The sequence below is a fragment of the Balearica regulorum genome, chromosome 1, assembly GCF_011004875.1.
Source record: "Balearica regulorum gibbericeps isolate bBalReg1 chromosome 1, bBalReg1.pri, whole genome shotgun sequence".
NCBI lineage: Eukaryota > Metazoa > Chordata > Aves > Gruiformes > Gruidae > Balearica > Balearica regulorum.
Window position 1 is genome coordinate 51,131,696 of NC_046184.1, and position 23,069 is coordinate 51,154,764.

At 37.9% G+C, this 23,069-nt stretch overlaps 2 protein-coding genes across 6 annotated transcripts in view; one reads left to right on the top strand and one right to left on the bottom strand.

The window, feature by feature from the left end:
* The window catches only part of VEZT (vezatin, adherens junctions transmembrane protein), a 61,368-nt gene extending 38,356 nt beyond the window's left edge, over nucleotides 1–23,012 (top strand). For 2 of the 5 annotated variants that reach the window (XM_075748824.1, XM_075748832.1), the window contains exons 7-12: nucleotides 6,296–6,443; nucleotides 10,085–10,416; nucleotides 11,048–11,241; nucleotides 16,437–16,537; nucleotides 17,753–17,960; nucleotides 21,816–23,012. In XM_075748824.1, the coding sequence (XP_075604939.1) occupies nucleotides 6,296–6,443; nucleotides 10,085–10,416; nucleotides 11,048–11,241; nucleotides 16,437–16,537; nucleotides 17,753–17,960; nucleotides 21,816–22,399 (1,567 nt within the window). In that variant the 3' untranslated portion in view covers nucleotides 22,400–23,012. Of the gene's footprint in view, nucleotides 1–6,295; nucleotides 6,444–10,084; nucleotides 10,417–11,047; nucleotides 11,242–16,436; nucleotides 16,538–17,752; nucleotides 17,961–20,085; nucleotides 20,992–21,020; nucleotides 21,771–21,815 lie in introns of those variants that run through there. The other 3 variants (XM_075748849.1, XM_075748857.1, XM_075748840.1) reach the window with 2 other exon arrangements.
* The window catches only part of LOC142601066 (uncharacterized protein C3orf20-like), a 47,724-nt gene continuing 41,183 nt past the window's right edge, over nucleotides 16,529–23,069 (bottom strand). Inside the window, exon 9 of the mRNA XM_075748951.1 lies at nucleotides 16,529–16,733. Within this exon, the coding sequence (XP_075605066.1) occupies nucleotides 16,589–16,733 (145 nt within the window). The 3' untranslated portion in view covers nucleotides 16,529–16,588. The remainder of the gene's footprint in view (nucleotides 16,734–23,069) is intronic.

Here is a 23,069-nt window from a genome sequence, read left to right on the forward strand (position 1 = left end):
TGCAGAACATAGTGGCAAAAACAGTGGTAGCATGTTAGCGGAGATGCAGGCTGGGCCAATTCTGCAGCACGTGAAAACTGAAAGTAAGGAATTTAAATGTAAGGAAGGTGAGTAAAGGATTCCTCCTACCTACCAGGATAATTAAGAGCAGCTTTAAAGTAGTTCCAAGTTGCTGTAGTTTGATTGTTTTCCCTGCATATCATGAATGCCTGAAAATATTATGTGTATTATGTGGGTATTGATGGCAAGGAGCATCTTTCAAATAGATTCCAGTGCCTTGTGCAATTAAATAGTACTGTTATGCTGGAGGGGCCAAAGATTCCGTCATGTCAAAAACACAGCTGCCACTTGTGAAAACTTTAATGCCCTTGTCCATCATCAGATTGTTAGTACAAATCTGGCCTACAGCAAGGAGAAAGAGGAACTGGAGAAATTAAATAAAGAACCGAGGTGATAAATTGAAGGAAAGGAATATTGATAAATTAAAGGAAAGGAACTTCCATCCAAAGTCTGGAAATGAGATCCCAATTCTGACTTTTACATTTCTTTTTTAGTTCATTCTGCTTTGCACAAAATCAGAGGGATTCTTAACTTTAACTCCTCTAGTTTATTTGAGTATGGATTAATGAATTGCTATTTGAAATTTGCTTTTTCTGAGCATTGAGAGAGACATGAATGCAGTAGCACTATTAGTGATTTACACTGGCAATAGCAAAACAAAATGTTTTTATTAGAGAAACATGTCGAATATTTTAAATTTGGATTAATATTACAAAATGACATAAAAAAAAATCTACTTTCCCTGGTTATCATAATGCTGTTTAAATAAACATTTTTTGTTTTACTGGATATTGCTTTGTATTTTTGTTGCAGAGCAGATGTATCTCTGTATTTAGGCAAGTGAAAAACGGAATTATTTTTGCTTGGAACAATCTTCAATAGGAATTTAATATGCAAAACACCTCCTAGTCTCAAGGGCAACAAAAATTGAATCTTCCTGGCTAATACACTAAAGATCGAATCTTAGTTCCATTTTAACTGATGGCTGATGATTCTTTGGGGCGATTTTTCTCTTTAAAGAATAAGGAAGGTGTAATTTCTTAAGAGCATGAGCAAATACAAAGGACAGGCCATTGAACCATGAAGTGTGCATTTCACGGAAACATTTGTGTGCATGTATAAATGGGAAATAAACTTCCATATTGCAGTTTGCTTTCCTTGGTTGGCGGTATTCAGTTGAAACTGCAACGTGGGCATGATTCTTGTCATTCAACAACAGTGGTGAGCCTTTGACTCCAGAGATCCTTTCTCTGTGATGTCCAGTTATCAAAACAAGGTCCTAATCTGTGACTGGGCCTTCTGCATGGTATACAGGCCTACAAAAGGACGATAAAGTGAAGTATGTCCTATTTTCCTTCATCCTTGCATTTCTTACAATAAACCTGGAAATCTGAGATTGAAGTTTATAACGCAGTGAAGGTAATTCTTGCCTTAAGGCAATGGTAAACAAGTCTTGAACTGAGACATGTCTATTATTAGATATAATGGTTAAAATATTGTAGAAAATGCTGTTAAATTTACTAATGTAGTAAAAGGTATACTTTGATTTAAGCTTTCATTTAAAATATCCTTATATATTCAGAACTTACTAGAAATATCTGTAGCTGAATTATTTTTCAAGCTTACTATGTCAGAATATCCCTTTCAAAAATGATGTGCAACAAGATCAATTTACTCATTTATGGCTTAATACAGACTGATAATTTTCTCTACTTTGAAAATATGCATTTATATGTGCTTAACAAAACCAGCCCAACAGCCTCTGTTTTCTAAGACAGTTGCATGTATGTAATATTAAGTCAAAAAAGTGTTCAGAAATAGGCAAAATCTATTTCAATGGGTTATTTTTCCCAGAACAAGTAATTTCAGTGTATGATGTTGTACAGACATATGTTTGAGCTAAATTCCACTGTGAATTTTCATACTTGCATTGTTTTAAATCTAGACCTTTAAAACTATACAGTAAAATAGAGAAATCTTTAATCTTAAAAACATGTATAGATTTGTATCTCATTTTGTCAACAAATGCAAACTGCAAAGCTTATTGTTGCTTTATTTTATGCTGCCTTGAGAGATTTTTTTTGTTAGTAATCTTAAGTAGGTTGCTAAACATGTACTTTAATGTATTTGATTATTTCTGAGATAAGTATCAAATTCATACTTTGAATCAGTAAGACTAATCCTATTGGAAACCAAAGGGAAACTGCTTTGAACTTAAGCCACTTGCTTTATGTTACAACTTCAAGAGAGACAAGGAAGAAAATAGACTTAGGACCTGAACTGGTAACTGTTGGGCTGAGTCTTAAAAACTGGCTAATCTAAGTATTAATCTTAATTGTAGACATAAATGAGTGACTAAGTAAAAATAAATCAGGGCAAACACCTTGAATGTTAAGGGATATATTGAGCTATGCTAATCCATTAAGTGTAGATTTTAGAGCCATCAGTATTATTTCTCCTACCAAAATATCTGCAGAAAATTAGGCTTTTATGTTAATGTATATCTCAATGTGTTAGAGGGAGATCTGTCTGATCAGATTCCTAGTTACAGAGAATTAAAAATCTTAATTCACAGTTATATTCGTGGCAATACAATTTGCATAAACTTGATATGTTATCATTACTCACTTCAATACAACTAGAAGTCCAGCAATATTTGCTTCTGGCTAGTGTGCCCCCTTTTAGCTAGACAGCTGCTTTCAGAGAGTAGAATAAATTAATACAGTCCTAATTAGAATTTGTTCCCATGTAAAACAGAAAAAATATACAATCATACTTTAGCCTTATACCAGGCATTTGTATCAAACTTGGTGGACCAGGAATTTAATGAGATGGAAAGTCATATTCCTTACATCTTACGTGAAGGGACAGTTGGGTACTTGCAGAAGCAATTCAGCATTTTCTCATGCTGTTCTTACTCTGATTTGTTCGTATATTCATACATGTGACTACATTGCTCAAAATCATATAAGAAAAAGTCAGAAGGGAAAAAAGAGAAGAGTTTTTCTCTTGTAATCTGGAAGATGAGGGTATAGCAGGATGCAATGGCTGAAAGCTTAAGCTAGAAATTAGGTATTTTGGGTTAAGTATTTACAGGATGTTGTGCAGACCAGTCACTCCTGGTTTAACAAATCTCTGCACTACACTCCATTGAAATGTGTAGTAACTTGGGCGATACTTCTGTTGGCATGCTAGTTGTTTAATATTTATATACTTAAGAGCCTTATGGGTTCTGCATCATGGGAATCAATGGTTTATTCACTCCTTTAATTATATGCAAGCTGGATGGAGGAAATTTTGTAGCTTATGTTACTGGATGGTGTTAATAGTTTGACCCTCAGCTCGTGCAAGATGGTGTGATACTCCTTTTCCATTGAACTCTATTGATAGGTAGGACCTGGGCATTGGACCATTTAAACTGAAAAAACTTTTATTTTGTTTTAAGTGTAAGGTGTTGTTCTCTGGTGGCAAGGCATAAATAGTGTTATGAAAACAGATACTGGACAGCAGTATTTTAAACTGAATGATATCTTACCCCTTTAAGGTGGGATGGATATAAAATGTGTTCTGTGTCTTTGAGGTGCACTGAGCACAGGGAAACTTGCAAATTTCCTCTAGTAAATCTAGTAAAAAGTTGTTCCTTCTCCTCTGTTCAAATTTAGTTATTGCATCATGAAATGTTAGAAAAACACACACCTTTTAACTTGGGAAAGAGAAAGCTCACACATGAAATCAGTAAGCTAAACAAAAAGTAGTACCCTCTTTGGGTCATAAAAGCCTAAATCAGAAATCCTCTGATGCTGGAACGTCTGAGTAAAGAGGCATGGGCCTTTTTCAGTGCCATGTTTCTTCCTTGACCAGCCAGTTCATCACATGCTTAGCTCATCCCTTCCTGCCTAGTCAGCAGTGGTGAGTTTTATAAAGGAGCAGCTTGGATTTCTCAGGGAAATTGTGAGGCCCTCCTGTTAGATCTTTAGATGGGAATGTGCTTTGGAAGAGCAAAGTATGAATATTAAAATGTTACATATAGAGGTACATTAGTGTTCTTGCTTTTCTATAGATAAGTAAGATTGGCCTCCTGACAGAGGTTAGATCTTCACTGTACAGATATTTTATTCTGGATTTGACAGTTTATTACTAGAGTAGCTTTGCCTTCTCTTCTTCCAAGCTAATAAGGAATGTAAATTAAACAGATGAATGAAATATTTTCACAAAGACATAGAAAAAGTTAACAAACCTAAGGTTAGTTACTGTCTTTTGGCTTTAATAGAAAACATCAGCACTAAAAATACTTGTTTTAGAGCAAAGGGCTTGACGGAGGTGTGTGTATGTTTATGTGTATGTCTTTAAACCTTCTAAAGGTGAGTGCTTAGGAAGCTAAGAGGGGCATGGGACCAGTTCTCTGCTTTCATCTAAGACAGAGAAATGGGAGAGGGAGGGTGACAACAGAGCAGGGCAAGGCAGAAGGCAGGGAAGTCCCCTGGGAATCCCTAGCTGAGCCATAGTTATCAATAAGTGGCTCCTTTGGTCAAACCACATATTTTAGAGGTTCCCTGGAAAATTTTTTTTAGCATGACTTAGAAATTCACATGTGTCCAAACTGCTTTTTATGGTGTTCATGCTGTTGGAAATGTCTTCTTGTGGAAAAAGATTAACAAGGAATGTAATTAGTCTCTGAGATAACTGGTCTCTGAAGGGTTTTGACCTGACTTTTCAATCTGTGGTGGAATTACCATCCTCATTCCACGTACTCCATCTGCTGGGCATGCTGTCAGGTTAACTTAGAATAGACACTGTGTTTATGTGAGGCAGCAGCTGGTGGCAACAATATCTTCTGTTTCTCAGTGATTTGCATTGCAAGAGTTCATCTGCATTCATGCTTCTGGAGAACACTTCATCGGCTTCTTTCTTCCTCGACTTAGGGGAGAAATTAGGGAGAAATGTAGTTGTTTGTTTAGAGCCTGGACACTTAGTATTCCTGTCTCCTGGGCCACAGAAATTTTATTTTATGCAATGTTCTTCTACTCAAGTGGTAAAAATTTTCTTGAGCAAATTCTTATTACAAGTTTAATCCTATGAGAATTTACCAGGTGGAAAAATTGGGAGTGAAAGCGGGTGAAACTTGTAGCTTCCCCAGAAAACACATTAATTGGACAGGAGATGGGTGCTTCTAAGCTTTACGTGCCCCAAGAGTTGAGAGTGTTCAGTTTATGAATCAAAACATAAATGAAAAAACCCTTGTTTGAATTAAGGCCTTATTTTCATGAGTGCTTCACAAATATTTATAAAAATGTATTTCTGTGGAACAAATGTGCTTATGACCATAAGTGTAAGTTTCTGTCTTAAAGCAAATTTTACTATTTTGTAACTATCCAAAATGTGAAGAAATCTTAAAATGTTCCTCCTCCCCCTTCCCCAGCCCGAGGTTAGCCTAAAATGAGTCCTATTTTAAAATAAATGTTGCCTAGTCTATGATTTATTTTTATCTGTCTTCTGGTATCAGTTACATTGTGTTTGCTTCCTACTTTTTAATCATTTCTGAGGACTTGAAAAGTTTGTTTTCATACTCAGAATTTAAATGTGCTGAATAGCGTTGGTAGATAACAGTTTGCCACTGTTCCTGCCAAGATCATGGTGGCTTTACAGCCATATAATCAATTAAATTAATGGTATGACAATCTAGGAGCTCCTGTTCTTCACAGTACTATCTGAAATGTCAAAGAGCAGTTACTGTAGAGATCTCTGAGCAGCACCTCCACAGACAGAACTCGCAGGGAATTCCCGTCATCCTGAGTTTTGTCTATAGCATGGGCTACTTTTGAAACTGAAAATTGCACAAATATCATTCTCCTCTTTCCTCTGGTAAATTTATGATTTCTGGTTTAAGATTGCCATGAGCTACTTCTTGGAAACTTAAGATTTAAAGATATTTTCCTCGCTCAATCAGTTTTGTTTCCTTCCTCAGTCTGTTTTGTTTCTTTTTATGTGTTTGTCTTCAGACATAGGTGTTTTGTCAATGTCTTAGATCTCATCCTTTTAAAAGCCTTTAAAACTGGTGCTCGGAACAAGGATTGCAAAAATGTTCAATTAAACAGGATTCAGGTTGATTTGGGTGGATTGTATGTTCTTTCATATAAATTGCCAGAAATAAGAAACCTTATTAGGAGGGTTTTTTTCCTTTTCTGTGTGTTTAATGCACAAGTTGCTGTGTTAACCACCTTAACTCCAGCTAAACCTACCCTCTGAACTCGGAGAGTGACAACGTGACCAGCTACATCTGTGTAGTCCCCTTTAAGGAGCTGGGTTTGGGACTGAGCGAAGAGCAGGTCTCTGAAGAGGAGGCACACAATCTCACTGATGGCTTCAGCTTGCCTGCGCTCAAGGTAACCTCTCCTAGAAGGATATGAGCATCCATGCAGGGTCCTCAGGAAAATTTCATTGAGTTGTCGTGAAGCCCAGTGGCTCGTACATAGTAGCCCGTCGTAGTAACGCGGTCAGCTGAGGGCGAGATGTAATCAGTCTTATATCATGTCTTTCTACATTTATTGGCATTTAAGTGATTTCTTCTTGCATGTAGTTGAAGAGAAGTTGCACAAGACAACGTGATGATTTTTTTCTGCAAATCACATAAATTCAAGTCAGCATTTTATAATTAGCTTGATCAATCACCTTCTAAAACATGATCTTTTGCTCTTTGATTTCATTTGATCCTAGCTGAGCAAAGTCATTTCCAGATTTGTATTTATGTCTTTTTTAGCTAATCTCTTGACTTGAATAAAAAAGACATCCAAAGATATAAATTAGTTGTAATTGCCGAAGGGAATAGCTGCATTTATTTACACTGTGGAGTAGAGCTCAGAGGCTTGGACCCCTGCTGCCATGAAACAGTTTGCTGCTTTGATCTTTGAAAAACATTTAACTGAACAGAATGACAACTATATAATGGCCTTTTTATCTATTTTGTTTTTGAGATGTTAAGTATGTTTAATTTGCGTGAGTAAATGTTTGTTGTTGTAAAGAAGATGTAATTTGAATGCAAGCCTTCTACACTGTAGTGGTTCTCTGCCGAGGCAGTTCCCTTTTAATTTATTTTTTTCAAAATGGAAAATTCCATTATTGTGTGACTTCTGTGTTTTTATGGGGTTGGCTCATGTTGCATTTTATTCACTTAATTCCTAGACCTTGACTTCTTTTGTTCTGACAGTAAATGTTACCAGTAATAGTGGTTGCTAAGCTTTGAGGCTTTGTCTAATTAGTTGTAAGCTAAGAGCTACACAGATGTAAGCTTTTGGGATTTTTTTCTTGCCTTTTCATTAGCTGAAGTTCTAATTGCAACCATGCAAGCCCACTTATTTACCCACATCTTTTTAAGCACAAGAAGCCAGAGTTGTCCAAGCTTGTAAGCTAAGTCTTTGTTTACCTGCAATTTGCAGTAATTTAACTGAAATCTGTTTTAGTTAAACTGGTTGGGATGCTCTCTGGGTAAAGTTAAACTCACAACTAGTAAATCTCAGTTTACCTTAACTGGTAACAGTGATGTAGGCTGGGTGTGGTGTAGTTGAACCAAGCTGAATTAACATAGATCAGTCCTAAGCAGATTCCTGCTTAGATAACAAAATAGATATACTTAGATAACCTTGGGACATACTTGTGTTGCGAGCCCTGGATTTATATGCAATCCTCTTTGGTTTGTTTTTTTTTTAAATTTGAAGGAACTTGCCATTATATTAAAATGCAGGTAGAATACAGACACGTATCCAGATTTAGTTAATATATTAATTTTCATTCAAGCCCCTGTCTAGGCCATATAACAAATGTAGCCTACATGTTTTGGATACATTGTCCTTGAACTAAACCAGTTTAAAGAGTGAAAATTTTTGGCTTGAAAATAAATACTGATCTAAACTGAGGAGAACCAGTTGGATGTTTTGGGTGAAGTTTAAATGCCAGTAAAAATCATCAAAACTCATTGGCAGAGCAAGCGATTTGCAACCCAAAATAGATTTGGAATTTCCTTTTCTCTCATCATTGTGCCTTTTTTCAGGTAGGTTTTGGATTATTACTGTCAATTCCTGAAGTTCACTACTTTTGTGTGCTACTTTTTCATTGCTTTTTGCTTATGTCTAGTGGAAAGGATTGGTCTTCTTTTGTGTTTATTACAGCACAAGCTCTTGACTTTCTGTCCAGGGCACCACACCTTCAGGAACACTTGGGTGATTGCTGCCCATTTGTTTGCTTTTTGTTTTAGCACCCAGCCAAATCAGCGTTTTGCATGTGTGCTGCAAATTTCATATCATTCTGTGTTCTTGCTTCTCATAACCATCTTTTTTAAATTGAGATTTTTTTTTTTCTTTTGGAATATTTTATCACTTTGCTGATGGATGCATATGAGATGTTTTGCTTTTGCTTGCTCGCACACTGGAAAAAAATGTTACTTGTCCATAGTAGTATGAGTACAAATATATAAATATATTATTACAAATCCTTTAGATCCAAAATCTCAGAACAAGTAAATTGTTAGTCCTGCTCTGTAGCTGAAGGAGGCAGAAAAAAGCATTATGAGTAATTACTTTGTCTTCCTCAGTCTGGAATGCTTCAGAACAGATTTCAGACTACACTTCATACTCACCTACAGTTGATTCCTTTTAATAACGACCAGTATTGCAGAGAGAAGTGTCATAACCTTTCCTTTTCATTTTAGAAACATAAAGTGCTACTGTTCTGTCATGGTCTACTGAGCCAACAGTCTTCTCTAAACTAAGAAAACACTTCTTTTCATTTCATTGGAAGTGGAAGTTCTTGAGAAATCGAAATTGTGGGTTTCCTTGCTCCCAGATGGACTGACCTCTTTTGTACCATATATAACATTGTCAATCGATTCCTTTCTTACAAGTCTTTCCTCCTTAGTGACATTGGTGAAGTTTCTCACTTCAGCTGAAAAAAAAGTCAACTTAGCAGTTCAGCTTTCTTCAGATGTGGAATGGTTTTTATTGAACTGCAGTACAATTAGACTTGTGCTTCAAGGTTGGATGTGGGGCAATGCAGTACTTAGTTGGTCACAGAAATGATAGCCTGGCATTATAAAGAAAAAAAGTCTCTGCTGACACTGGAATTTTGGCAGTCCTTTATGAGCTGTAGGGTATGTGGAGATTATAGCAAATAATGAGACTGCCTGATGAGAATATGAGTTTTTAGGCCTCTGACAACCTGCTGAGCAAAATTGCATACCATGTCCTTCATCAAAGAATTAACAGTCACCTAACGTTCACAAGATCTGAAACTCACATGGACTGGTATACCCCTTGTCATGGTTTAACCCCAGCTGGCAGCTGAGCACCACACAGTCACTCACTCACTGCCCCCCCGGCAGGATGGGGGAGAAAATTGGAAGAGTAACAGTGAGAAAAGTCGTGGATTGAGATAAAGACAGTTTAATAGGTAAAGCAAAAGCCACGCACACAAGCAAAGCAAGAGAAGGAATTAATTCACCACTCCCCATGGGCAGGCAGGTGTTCAGCCATCCCCAGGGAAGCAGGGCACCATTACTTGAAAAGACAAACGCCATCACTCCAAACATTGTCCCCCCCACTTCCTTCTTCTTCCCCCAGCTTTATATGCTGAGCATGACATCATATGGTATGGGATATCGCTGGGGTCAGCTGTCCCAGCTGTGTCCCCTCCCAGCTTCTTGTGCACCCCCAGCCTACTTGCTGGTGGGGTGGGGTGAGGAGCAGAAAAGGCTCTGTGTAAGTGCTGCTCAGCAGTAACGAAAGCATCCCTGTGTTATCAACACTGTTTTCAGCACAAATCCAAAGTACAGCCCCATAGTAGCTACTACTAAAAAAAAATTAACTCTATCCCAGCCAAAACCAGCATACCCTTCAAAAACATTCAGTGGATTGCCTCAGTTTTTCAGAGTTCTGTGGCTGGCCAAGGAATGGTTTCTGTTGATGTATCTGTACGTTTGCTTTGGAAGCTGGCTGTCTTCCCAGGTGCACAGAGCTAACCCTGCCCTGTTTTGCAGGTCCTCTTTCAGCTCTGGGTAGGGCAGAGCTCAGAATTCTTCAGGAGGCTGGTGCTGCTCCTCTCCCCAGCCAACGCATCCCCCAAGCCCTTGGTCTCCCCCGAACGGCTGCCTCATCATATCTTGTCTGATGTGACTCAAGGCCTACCTCATACACATGCTGCCTGCTTAGAGGAGCTTAAGCGAAGCTATGAGTTTTATCGGTACTTTGAAACTCAGCATCAGTCGGGTTTTGAACGGCCAGCCAGAACAAAGCAGAAGTCAAGAGAGCTGAACAGTCTTCAGACAGCGGTACGCAGCTTGCAGCTTCATCTCAAGGCACTGCTCAATGAGTAAGTTTACACATGAGTTAAGAGAATATGCCTGTAGGAAGGTGGCTTCAGACTTCTGGAGTTCTTTGAGTTTTCAGCTTGTGTCCCAGATTAAAAGCAAAAAAGGCAGATACGTATAGTCATTGCAGTCATAGGCATGTGTTCACATACTATGGGGTCAAAGATCCTTGGTTCAATACGGAATCTGTTATTGTTTCCTGGTTATTCTTTAAGTATCTGGTGAAAATTCAAAGCTAAGCAGTGCATTAAGATCTTGCCTAGCTTTTGTCACTCCCTTGAAAAAAATCATTGATTTTGCAACATACCAAATGCTTTATAAGAAAGTTTAGCTCATAGTAACTAGCTATTAAATATTTTTAAAGATCTGTTACTGCCTTGGTGAAATATTTGAAACTGTCTTACTCCTTCAATCTTACATATAAGAATTACTATAATGAATGCAGGTGAGCAATGTATCTTGATGTGGAGAAAACGATCTTATTTTTAAAATTTTGGGGCATCTTTGAGGAGTTGGCTGAATTAGATTCTTAAAACTTGAAGAAAATCACAGGATATTAAATGAAAAACTTGAAGGAATGGTGAAGTCAAATATTTATTGTTACTTATTTCTGTTCATCTCCTTGTCACTTAGGGTAATAATTCTTGAGGATGAACTTGAAAAACTTGTTAGCACTAAGGAGACACCCGAGTTGACAACAGAAGCCCATCAGGTTCTGGAACAAAAACTAAAGTTTATTCAGCCTCATATCCAGGCAAGCAACAGCTGCTGGGAAGAAGCCATTTCTCAGGTGGAAAAAATGAGTGGAAGAAACCCAAATAAAAAAGGTAAATATGACAGATTAATTTAGCAACTAATGGGATACACTTTAGAGATGGAATGGTCAAATATGTCAAAGACAGCATTTAGCCCATGTGTCAATTTTAGCTGAAGGAGGTCTTACAGTCATGAATTTTGAAAAACTATATACATGTGTCAGGCTTTTTTATTGTGATGACCTTGAAGCTTTTGTTTCAGCAAAAAGTGTAAACATGTTAACTCAGTCTGTTGGACATGTGGATTCAGATTCTTACATTCCCAGGTGTATACTGATAGTGGCTTTTTGCCTTTGATTGGTGAATCACATGTGAAGGGGTAGGATTTTGATGAGTCATCCCTGAGATTTTCATTTAGTTACTGCATAAAAATTACATAGTTAATTGAAATGACAATGGCGTTGTCATGAAACTTTCTTGACAATGACATTTTCTGGAACATTTTAAATTTTAGAGGATGTATTGAGCATATAATACCCATTTACCTGCTCTCTCAGAGAGGATGAGCTAATCTGCTGTGTGCTTAAAAGTCATACAGAGCAGCATTTCCCAAAGTTTTGCCTTCTGTCCCTCTCCTTAATGACCTGTACTGCCCATGCTGTTCTTGTGAATGTCAACTAGCTTAAATAATGGAAGTGAACTTAGGTTCTTCTGACATGGAGTTGAACCTATAATTTCTAATCTTTCTTTTTTTCCAGGAGCTTTTTTAGTGTCCTAGGAAGGCACAGCCTAGCATCTGAGTAATGCTGGTAATGGAGACTGCATTAGAAAATTATGACTTGGGGTATCAGCAAGTTACCTACAGAAATCCAAATCTGTAGTGAGCTAAGCTCTTAATGATATATAGGTGGGATATCCAGTAGATGGATGAATATTGCTGTGGGCATAGAGGCGTGCAAGCTGACCTTGTTCGTGCTTAGATCGGAACTGGGAGCACTGGGAGGCCTAATGTGGGCTCCCTGCAGGTCCAGACACTATAACCAAATTTGTGTGTACTTTGATAGCCGTCTTACAGCTTCCCTCTCAGTGCTGCATAAAACAACCTATGAGGCTATTAGATGTAGTCTGATACATTTGCATGTGCTAGCCCGTTGTGTTTTGTTGATGCCTTCCACAACCAGCAGTTCCACTGACCTTTTTTTCCCCTTTTCCTTAAATGTTCTTTCTAGACTGCACGCCATAGTATTTTTAGTTACTTTAGTTTTATTTTTACTTCATGTATAAATTTCACAGCAGGCACTTTTATTGTAACTTGCTTCCTTTTAAAGTTCAGTACAAAAATAACCGAGTGTGTGATCTAGAAGGGATTGCGTGGGAAATAAAAAAATAATTCACTTTCACTTTTGCCCAGTGACTTTCCTGGAAATTTGCTGGGGTTGAATCTCTATTTTGCAACAAGGTTACTGAATTACTCCACAGAAGCTACTTTTAAATTATGTTGGTCATTGAAAACTATTTTTATCTGACTACATTTGACTTTCTTGGTGTTTTTCTATGCAGTCCAGCTTCTGTGAGTTGACCTTTTCAAGCTGTGCGTGAAATCAAGTCTAATTCTTCTGTCTTTCCACAAATGTTAACAGCTGGTCTGTCAGTCATGATTATGTGAATTACTTCATTAAATTATCTCGGGGTTTTTTCAATGCTTCCTGAAAGCTTTTTGGAAGAGAATACCTTCCTGCTGAAATAATAGAGCAGCTAAGCACATCTTTCTTTTGTCTTTATGCACTATTACCCAAAACCAAATGAATCTTGACAAGAACTGTAGCGAGAACCCCATGGTAGTAGAACATTGTGTCTAAGTGGATGCCCAACACTTTTGCTGCAATAGATGTTTAGTTCAACTAACTAGTTCAACCAGTAGAGCAGTGGGAATACCATTTTCAATGTCAGTTATGAACACTGTTGAAGAGGGAGCTGTTTCTGATGGCTTAGACCCAGTTTTGAGAGGAAATCTTTCATTACACAAAAGCTGTATGTATTTGTTAAATATTTTTAGCAATATCTCATAATTGTACTTGGTATTTAAACAAGATAAGTCTGTTTTGCTTCTTCATCTATAAATACAAAATGTATCCAGTATTTAAATTTATTGTTTGTTTGGGTTTTGTTCTTACCATGTTTCTATACTGAGCAAAAATGTATCTTTGCTTGTCCTTCTTGGTTCCTACGGCTCTCACACAGGAATGTTTCCTTCCATGAGAAGTAGAAGCCAGCTCTGCAGTTGCAGCAGCAAAGGGCCCGCATTGCTCCGCGGGGAGGAAGAAACTGAGAACTCATTGGTCTGTCCAGCATCAGCGTGCTGTTGTTGAACCAGGAGTTGAAAGTTTCCAATCACTAAGGAGCTGTTTGGAACTGTGGGCTATCCTAGTTGTGGCATCCTACGTAGCTGCCTGTCATTTACTTTCAGAGCAGTTTTGCATATCTTTAATTGATTTCTGTATAAACAGATGAGTCTCCTTCAGCAAGCACTGCATGCTTCTTGCCCTAAATCATTCTGCACCAAAGCAGGTTTCTTACAGCTAATGTTAAATAGTTCATTGTGTCAAACTCTGTCAAAGCAAAGCCTTTAAGTTTAACTGATTGAACATCAGTTGATTGACTGGTATATTTCTAGAACCAGTGCCGTTAGTCACTGATCCTGTCAGATACAGAACAGAGCCTGAGAGCAAGGGGGGCTTTAAGACCTTGAGGGGAATTCACCTCCACTTAAATTCATTAGGTAATGATAGACTTATCTATCATTGATCTACATGTAGATCTTTGCTCATTTCCAACATGATTGATTCTAGACTTTCAGCTGTCTTCTCTTTATTCTTTCACCTTTTTTCATCACTAATAAAACTGATTTACCACTTAAGGCCTTGACAATTTAAGCCTGTAGTAATCTGCTGCTAAATTTACAGGATGAAATACTCTTTATGGATAGTTACAATCTTGTTTTAATGATCTTTGAAATAATACCCCTCAAACTGTTTAAATTCCATCCTTTTTCCTTTTAAACTGTCTCTATCTTTGCAAATGTCTACAACTTTTTTAGATGTTTATAAGAGCAAGGCCATAATACTCTGCTGCAAGCTCCTGGATCTTGCAGTCCTTTGATCCACTGGAGAGGAACTAAAGCAGCAGCAGCAGTTTTATTTAAACACTGTGAATTCATGATCTTGAAGCATATCCTTAGCAATGGCATCATCCCATAGAGGTGGCAAACAGAACGGTCTGTACGTATTAGAGCAGCTGGTTTACTCCTCTGATTTGGGAAGGCAATCTTTTAATAGGTAACTTCCATATACTCTTCCAAATGTGTTCAGGAACATATTTTTATTGTTGCTGTAATTATTATTATTAAAATGTTTTTATTACAAGGCAGAGTTATGCAATGGACAAGGGGGCTTGATAGTTATAAAATAAATATCTCATGCCACTTTTCCACTTACTTCAAATTTCAGTACATGCTTCACCTTTCTTTTAAACTTTGCATTCAGATATTTCTGGAATGTCAAATCTCGAGCTCAGCCAGCTAGGGAATTACATACTTGCCTTGTTTGCAAAAGCAGGTAACTGAGCAGCACTAAAATTGTCATTAATGTGAACTGCCTCCTTTCAGAATACCATCCCTAAGTATTCAACGTATAGATTAGAAACTGAAAATAGGGATAGTTGGGGCTTGGTGAGGTCATCTAGCCCATTTCCCTTCTCAAGGGTAAATCAGTGTTTATGAGTAAATGTAGTTTACCTGTTCCTAAAACCCTCTCTTTGGAGACATTTTACAGTATTTCCAGGCATCTTTTCCAGCATTTAGCTCCATTACCAGTAGAAAGTTATTACTGAATATAAATATCTCTTGCTGCAATTTAAAAGCAATACTTTTGATCCACCCACAATGGAAATCCATTTCCTCTTTATAGCTCTTACATTTTTGAAGACACTTAATATGTTTCTTTCTATCTTCTCTACATGACTGACTATCCTTCAAGTCTTCCCTGATGACTATACTTTCTTTAGTCCTCTGATCATTTCCACTGTTTTCCTCCAGACTCCCTCTACTAGGTCCACAATATTACAGAATGAAGGAGCCTGAGACTGGGCTCTGTGTTCTATCCACAGACTGATCAGTGCTAGAGTAGAAATGTAATTTCAGGTGTCTAACAGTCACTGCTGTTGTTTATATGTACTAGTATGTAGCTTGGCTTTTTGCTTGCAGCAGGGTATAGCTGACTGCTAGGTTCCTCACACCTTTTTCTCAGTGGTGCTGCCTAGTCAGTTGTCATATATTTGTGCATTTGACTATTCCAAAGCACAAAAATTTGCAGCCACTGTCATCAAACTGCAGCATCTGAAATCCAATTCTTCCTGGGCTGTATCTCTGATTTTCCAGTTTTATTTTTGATTCCAATTGTGCCTTTCAATATCCTTCCAGATTATCCTAATGTCAGCAGATTTAATGAGCTGAAACATATTTCTTTCACCCACTGGAAATATCAAAGAGTATTGGACTTGAGACAAATCCTCACTCAATATATTGTTCCTGTCTGAAAATGGTAACGACGCCCTTGATTATCCAAGAGACTGTTCTATGCACCTAATAGCAACTTCTCCTGACCTATGCATTTTGCTTATGAGTATGTCATGACAGCATGTCAAAAGCCATGCTGAAAACAAAAAAGCAGAACGTCTTTGGCTTCTTTCTATTCGTAAGACCTGTTACTGCACTGGAAAATGAAATTGGAGTGCTTTGACATCTTCTTTACGCAACAAGCCCACACTGGCTGTCACTTACCTCCTAGCTACCTTCCAAATAGCTTCCTGTAAATTTTGCTTGATTATTTCTTCTAATGTTTTCCAATGATTTGAAGCTGATTAGCCTGTAATTTTACTATTTTACGTCTCTTTTTAAACTTGGGCACCAAGTCTTTTCTGGTTTTACCAATTTTTCTTGCCATCTGCAGGTTTTCAAAGTCTATAAAAATTTGAGGTTTGTTAATTGAAGTATTTCAAGATGAGTTTCATCAAGCCCAGCTTATATCAAAATAGCTAAGTTATTTAAATGCTCTCTAACATAGTTTTTCAATGTTTTCTAACCAGCCTTCTCACCACTTTTTTTTGTGTATGCCAATCCTGCCTGATGAAAATGCCTGAGTGAGTCAAAAACATCATTCAACACCCAATCTTTTTTTTTTTTTAATCCCTTTTCTTCTTTCCCCCTAAAGGCAAACTTGAAGTTTCCTGTGACAACCTACAGCGTACTACAGTATCTTTAACACAGCCTGCCATATACATAGAAAACAAAGATCCAATCCCTGAAGAGCAGGTAAAAAAAAAAGGACCATTTAAAATAATAATTGAGGCTTGTTTGCTGTATCTATTCCTTTTTCAGTTGCTTGTGCAGTGACCTTCTTGTCTTGCCAAGACAGACAAAGTAGGTAGCCAATGCCATTTCATAATTGGACTTATAAAAAAACAAATGTATATTCCTTTTGCTGTTCCATGGGGAGGTATTCCCCATCCTGGAATAAAAGAGCACTAGCATTCAGTTCTTCTCATATCTGTCATTAAAAATAAGTGACAAAAGGAGAGCAGCAACACAGTCAGAGTAATATAGAAGAAATGTGAATTGCTAAAAGGCGGTATATAGAGTCCTACTTGTGTATTGTTAGATGAACTGACAGAGCTGCAAAAGTGAGAAGCTCCAGAACAAACCAGCCAGTCTTCAGTTTGAGTAATCTCTGCAGTTTTGGATACTTAAAACAGACTGTGATATTGAACAGCTTTGTGTGATTTGGGGAACTTGTGTGTGATGGTGGCGCTGTCTTGAAGAGAGGTGGTCTCCTCCATCCCAGAACTGAGTTGCAGATGCATTCTGAAAGCAGATTGGACACCCATGCTCTGCTCTGTCCCTCCCTCACCTTCTCCCCAGCCTACCCCACATGTATTTTTCTTTAGATTTTTTTTTCCATATCAAAGAACTGGGGCTGATAACTTTACTGGCTGTCTGTTAAAACAGAAATGGAGCTGTTTCTTTCATGCTTGTGAGCCAATATAGTTAAAATTGGAGGAGGAGCTTGCTTTTCTCAACATCCTCTCAATAAGGACTTACATACTTTGAATTAGCAAGATGCCTGGCTGAGGAAGAAATGCTTATGGAGCAAATTAAAAAAAAAAAAAACCAACAACCCTGCATTGGCATTGCATATTTCCACCTGTGATTATGGGGAAATGGACTTCCATCTTCAAGGTATATCACTTGATTGTACTTGTGTCTGAAAGTAAATCAGGTGACTGCAATAATGCTAACTTTCAATGAGCAGACTTGATCCAAAAGTATACAAATATAAGTGAGAGCAGTGTCAGATCTACTGGCGTTGCTCAAACAGGGCTCCATCCTATTACTGTGGTTGGTTTGTGTTGAGATCACTTGGTCATGCATCAGATCATAGGACAGGGTCTGTACTGGCAGTGAAGATCAAATTTTTTTTCTTTCTTTCTTTCTTTCTTTCTTTCTTTCTTTCTTTCTTTCTTTCTTTAGGAATTGGAAGCATATGTTGATTATTCAGATACGGAGAATGAATACAAAAGGGAAGATTTTTACTGCTTTTCCCAGGAAGAAAGAGAGAGACAAGAACGAGAGAGACAGGAATCTAAGAGGGTGTTACAAGAATTGAAATCTGTACTGGGATTTAAAGCTTCAGAAATAGAAAGGCAGAAATGGAAACAGCTGCTATTCAGCGACCATGGTAAGCATTGCTTTTGAAAATTAATTCCTTTCTAAGAAAGGGTAGGTGTCTGTTTGCCATCAACTCCTGACTATGTTAGAATTCAGACAGTGCTTAGCTACAGTAGTGTCTTTGATAGAGCTGTGTGGCCTTAGTTTGCTATTCCATCTCTTTATATTACTTGTAGCAATCACTTTACTATATATTGAAAAGAACTCAGAGAAATGGGAATTTGGCTCTAAACAAAATATTGAGCTAAAATATTAAACATACAAAATATTAAGACAGCATAAAGAGAACTGTCAGGCTATAAACCACGCAAACTGAACTGACTTTCTTTCATGGCTTTCCAGTAACTCACAGACTTACAAAAATATATAGGTTAAAGCAAAGAGCTAAACTTTGAAATATTAAAGGCTCATAAAAGAGTAAGACTGGCTTTTGTTTCCGTGAGAGAGTGAGTATACAGCATATGTTTTTAAAAAAACTAACAAGAAGAGTTCTTCCAAACTAGCCTTTACTAACTCTGAGGACTGCTGGGTAGCTCCATCCACTTACATGTGAAGGCAGGAATATGAAAATTTCTTTTGCCTCAACAAGACAGTCTGTCTCTGTTCCAGCAATAAGACTGGATACAACTTGATTCCTTTCACTGCTTGAGTTATTTGATATATTATCTTTAAAACTGGCAGTAGTTTTTTTCCTTTCCCCCTTCTTTTTCCCATTTTCATTCGTTCCTCTTAAAGACAGGATAGGAAAAGCCCTCTAAAAAACTTCATGTTCTGTGTTATGAAAACCAACCCTCAAGTCTGGCAACATATTCAAGGATTCTACCTCTGCCAGGGTCTACCAGAAAAAAAGACCACGGATTGTGTCTTTCAATAATTTAGTGGGAACACACAGTAACAGACCATACCTATTTATGAGACTGTTTCTTTTGACATCAAACACGCAAAAATATCTGTTCTTTACAACCTTCTTCTTTATGTCCATTTAGTTACAACTATGGTAAAAGAAATCACTTGGCCATTGGTATTGACTTCTCTTCTAGCTGAGTTAAAAAAACCTAAGGTATCAGATTGCATCAGAGTCTGCTCAAGAGTAGGATTTCTGTATTATCCTTCCGGTGTTAGATGCAACACCACACAACTCTTCACCTAAATCTCTTCAAGTTTTCCTTTCCTCCATGTTGAAAGGAGAAGGAAACAATCCTACCTCCAGTTCAAGTCTTGACAGATCTGGTGGCCGCTGCAGAAAGAGTTCTTGTCAGGAGAGCTTGCAGAGGATATTTCCTTATCTAGGTTAGCAGCAGATACCTGTCCGCATCTGGATATCCTCAGGTCATTCATGGTCATAGCTGGAAAGAGTCAGCTGACTCCTGTAGTCTTCAGTGACTGTTCACCTGAAAGCCTTTGTGGCTCATGTTGGTTCCGCTTCTCTCCATGTGTAGGTATTACATTGGCTTAGGACTAGAGACTCAGTGGTGGGGAGGGAGGAAAGTGTGATTTCCTCCAGCTGCCTGGGACCAATCATTGATTACTTCCATCCTGTACAAAACTGGAAAACATGGGGGCAGTTCATTAAAGTAATTAATATTGTCTCCTTTTGGCTCAGAGGCTGCGTGTGTCTAATCTGAAAGACTGTTATGGATGGCAGATGTAACTTCTTCTACTAGTTTTTAGGGAATTTCTTCATTATTTCTTCAAAAGAAACACAAGCCAGTAAAATATGACATAATGGACCCTGGCATATTACTGCTGCAGACTCTTATTTATCCATATGCACAAGTCATTCCTTAAAGAAACATTTTTGAGAGCTGTGCTTTCCACATTTGTGGCTTGTTTTATCTTGAAGATTTAAACACAGAAACGTTCATATTCTTGTCTCCATTGGCCCAAGCCAATAGATGGCCATGATATCACACTTTTCCATAGCCCTCTTAAATCTTGCTTTTACAGGACAATCATATTCCAGAAATCCTGTGTTCCTCTCACTTGTGATTATTGTGAACAAAGATCCTGAAATATTCAAAGGCTTTAATCTGTTAGTCAAGGCACCCAGCAAGCCATTCTGATTTGTTAGGTTTTTTGGTTCGTTGAAGGAGGGGCTGATGAGGTCAGCTCCAAACAAGCTGATATGTCTACAGAACAGAGCATGAAGTTGACTGGAGCTGATAGGTTGGATTCCAGAACAAAAACATCATCTTAGCAGAGCACCAGACTGAGGCAAATTTGCCCCAGCCCAGCACCAGGGTACCACTGCTTATAGTCTGGGCTGTATGTAACTGCTGGGAGCGTAGGTGAGCTTATATTTTTGGTCCTTTGACATCCTGTTGAGCCAGTAAAATGGAAGTGCTTTTGAAAAGGTCTGTGAAGTTGGTAGTGGCTTTGTTTTCACTTGGCAAACATTGTAAAACAACTTTCTTCTGGTGCAAAATCACTTCTAGCCTTTCCCCTACCATCTCCCCCCCAAAAAAGTTCATTCTGTCAGTGGTTGCATTGTACCCAGCTGTTTCCCCTTCTCCCACCTTGTCCATACAACGGTTCTTATACAGTTCTTCCTCAGATTTGGAAAGCTACACTCTGAGAATTGATTAATTCCACCTTGCTTATTAACTAATCAACTCGGCAAATTGCCCAGCTACCAGTCTGAAGTATCTCTTTATTTTTTTGAGACATTTTGGCTTTGGAAGTATTCTTTGGAGGAAGTAGGCAACAAATGATAGGATTACTGTGCATATTCCTGCCTTTTCAAGCAAATGGGCAGAAATAAGCAGCAACATGTTTTTTACAGGATGGGGAAAGAACTACCCCGTTAACAATTGAGAAGAGTCTGGTGCAGTGCTCCTTTAGTATGTAAGGTTTTAAATCAAACAATACCATACAAATTCAAATCCACAGTCTTTTAGTGTGCTAATGACAATAATTATCAATGTGACAACCGTAATGATGCGCCTGCCTTCAGCTAGCTAAAGTAAATGTTACTGAAATAGGATGCAATGGAAAAAACCTAATACCGTAAATTTTGTTTCCCGTGAAAAGTTTGTGTATTTCCCAGAGTTATTTTCATCTCTGCTTACAGGGGTAAAGTCAGAATGGAATTAGAAAGGGAAATGCTACTTGGGAATCTGCTGTTGCCGCTATCATTTATGTTCGTGCTGCTACTCTAATGGAGCTACTGCAGTTTAGGGAATCTGTTACTTGGAAATGGACATTATATCGTTTTCTTAAAAAGAAAGACGTCTGTTCTTCAAGAAGTGATTGTACCGAGTTATACTAACCCTTAACACTGGGAGGAGAGACTTCTTGGCAAGCATCCCGTTGCTGGCAATGGGACTCGCTGCTGCTACTAACTTCAAGAGAGGCTAAATTAAACCACACTTTATTTGTGAGGACACCTTACCTGACTGTATGAATACGTGTTGTATTTATATGTTGTGGTGTATGAGATCAGATACTGCCTATAAGGACTTTTTCATGTACCAGCTGTCTTTATTGGATTAGGTAAACTGTTATTTAAAATGAAGACAGTTCAAATCTGTATACAGTGCAGTAGTTTTACTTGTTTTTTACTTTAACATTGAATGCATCGTCTGTGTTTGATGCCGGTTTTAAACATCATCAATTTTGTGCTGTCTCTTTATGTCACAGATTTTAAGAAGTAGTTACAACAAGTAGCTATCACATTTCACTTCAGCTTTGTCATTAGAAAACACTGTTTTATTTGAAGTTTTGTTTGATTGTGGGTTTTGTTTCTGTTGTTTTGGGGTTTTTTTAAGCCATTTTGACCCTTACAATCTTGCGTTGACACAAATAAATTATTTATATATAGCAGCTTGCTTTTAGTTATCATTTAATTTTTTCCCCCCTTTTTAAGCTGCAGTGAAACCCTTGTCTCCTGTAGAACCGCTGAAGCTGCTAAATAATTTGGAATCACATATGAATTCAGATACAGAAAAGCAGGACTGCAGCCAAAGTTGTGATAAATCTGAAGAAAAAGACTGTAATCCAAAAGTGAATGCTGCTGTTAAAAGCAGGACAGAATATTTGTATGAAGATCCTGAGATGGAGAGAAACAAAGACAGTACTACTGATGAAGGTATTTCTACAGGGGCTGAAGAAAGAATCTGTTATCAGCATGAAGGGGAAGTTGAAGAACTCAAGCCGAGCAATATGGATGGAGTAGAGGTTTCACAGTCTCCCTCTAAGGATGCATTGCATTCGAAAATCAAGCATAGGCTGGCCCAGCTTCACATATCAACAGATTTAAATTTCACATCTGGTCTGGCTGCACAAGTTGCTGCCAGGTCTTTTGCTTTTACTACAATGCAAGAAGAGACTTTTGGAGATGAGGAGGAGGAGGAGGAGGAGGAGGGGGAGGAGGAAGAGAAGACACGGGAGCGAGAAGACCTTGTGGAGGACTGTGAGAATGAAGATAGAGGCTCTGAAAGTGAAGGATAAGTATAAGTCTGAGCTGAACTTTGTTAAACCAGCAGCAGGCAATTTGGTGGAAAAAACAAAGGTGGGGGTTTGAAGATGAAAATACTGAATGGAAAAGAAGGAAACCTAAATAGAATACATCTTGTTCCCTAAGTCTGATACACTAAATAGGACTTCTAAGTATATTGACAATTTGCAGGTAAGAGAAGTTTAGGCTGCATCCACGAAGGAGTTGGCTGTTGCCTTTTTAAGATCCTGGTGGTGGGGTTTGGAATTTACCTTTGTGTTTTCTGTTTTATTTATTTATATTATAATGTTTTGTGGTTGATTTTATTTTTTTTCCTAAAAAGAAGGAAAAACAATGCCTTGAATTACAACAGACTCCGGTTTTGTATTTGGTTTTTTTCTCTCTGATTCTGTTGTCATGGTGTCAATGTTTGTTCCAAGAAAAAAGCCGGGACATTTCTTTTGGAAGAACCTGAACTGTTCCCTGTGATCTTCCCCCACCACTTTAATTTCACTTCTTGTGTCTGCAGTGTGTTGGCTAAGCCACCATAGGCATTTATGATTCTGTGGCTAGTGATGTGGCTCCCAACTAAAATGTAGAATTTTAAATAAAAACTTGAAAGAGCTAGTATTTGATGTGTCCTGGGGTATGGGGCTGAAATAGTATAAAGTTAGTCATGCTTCA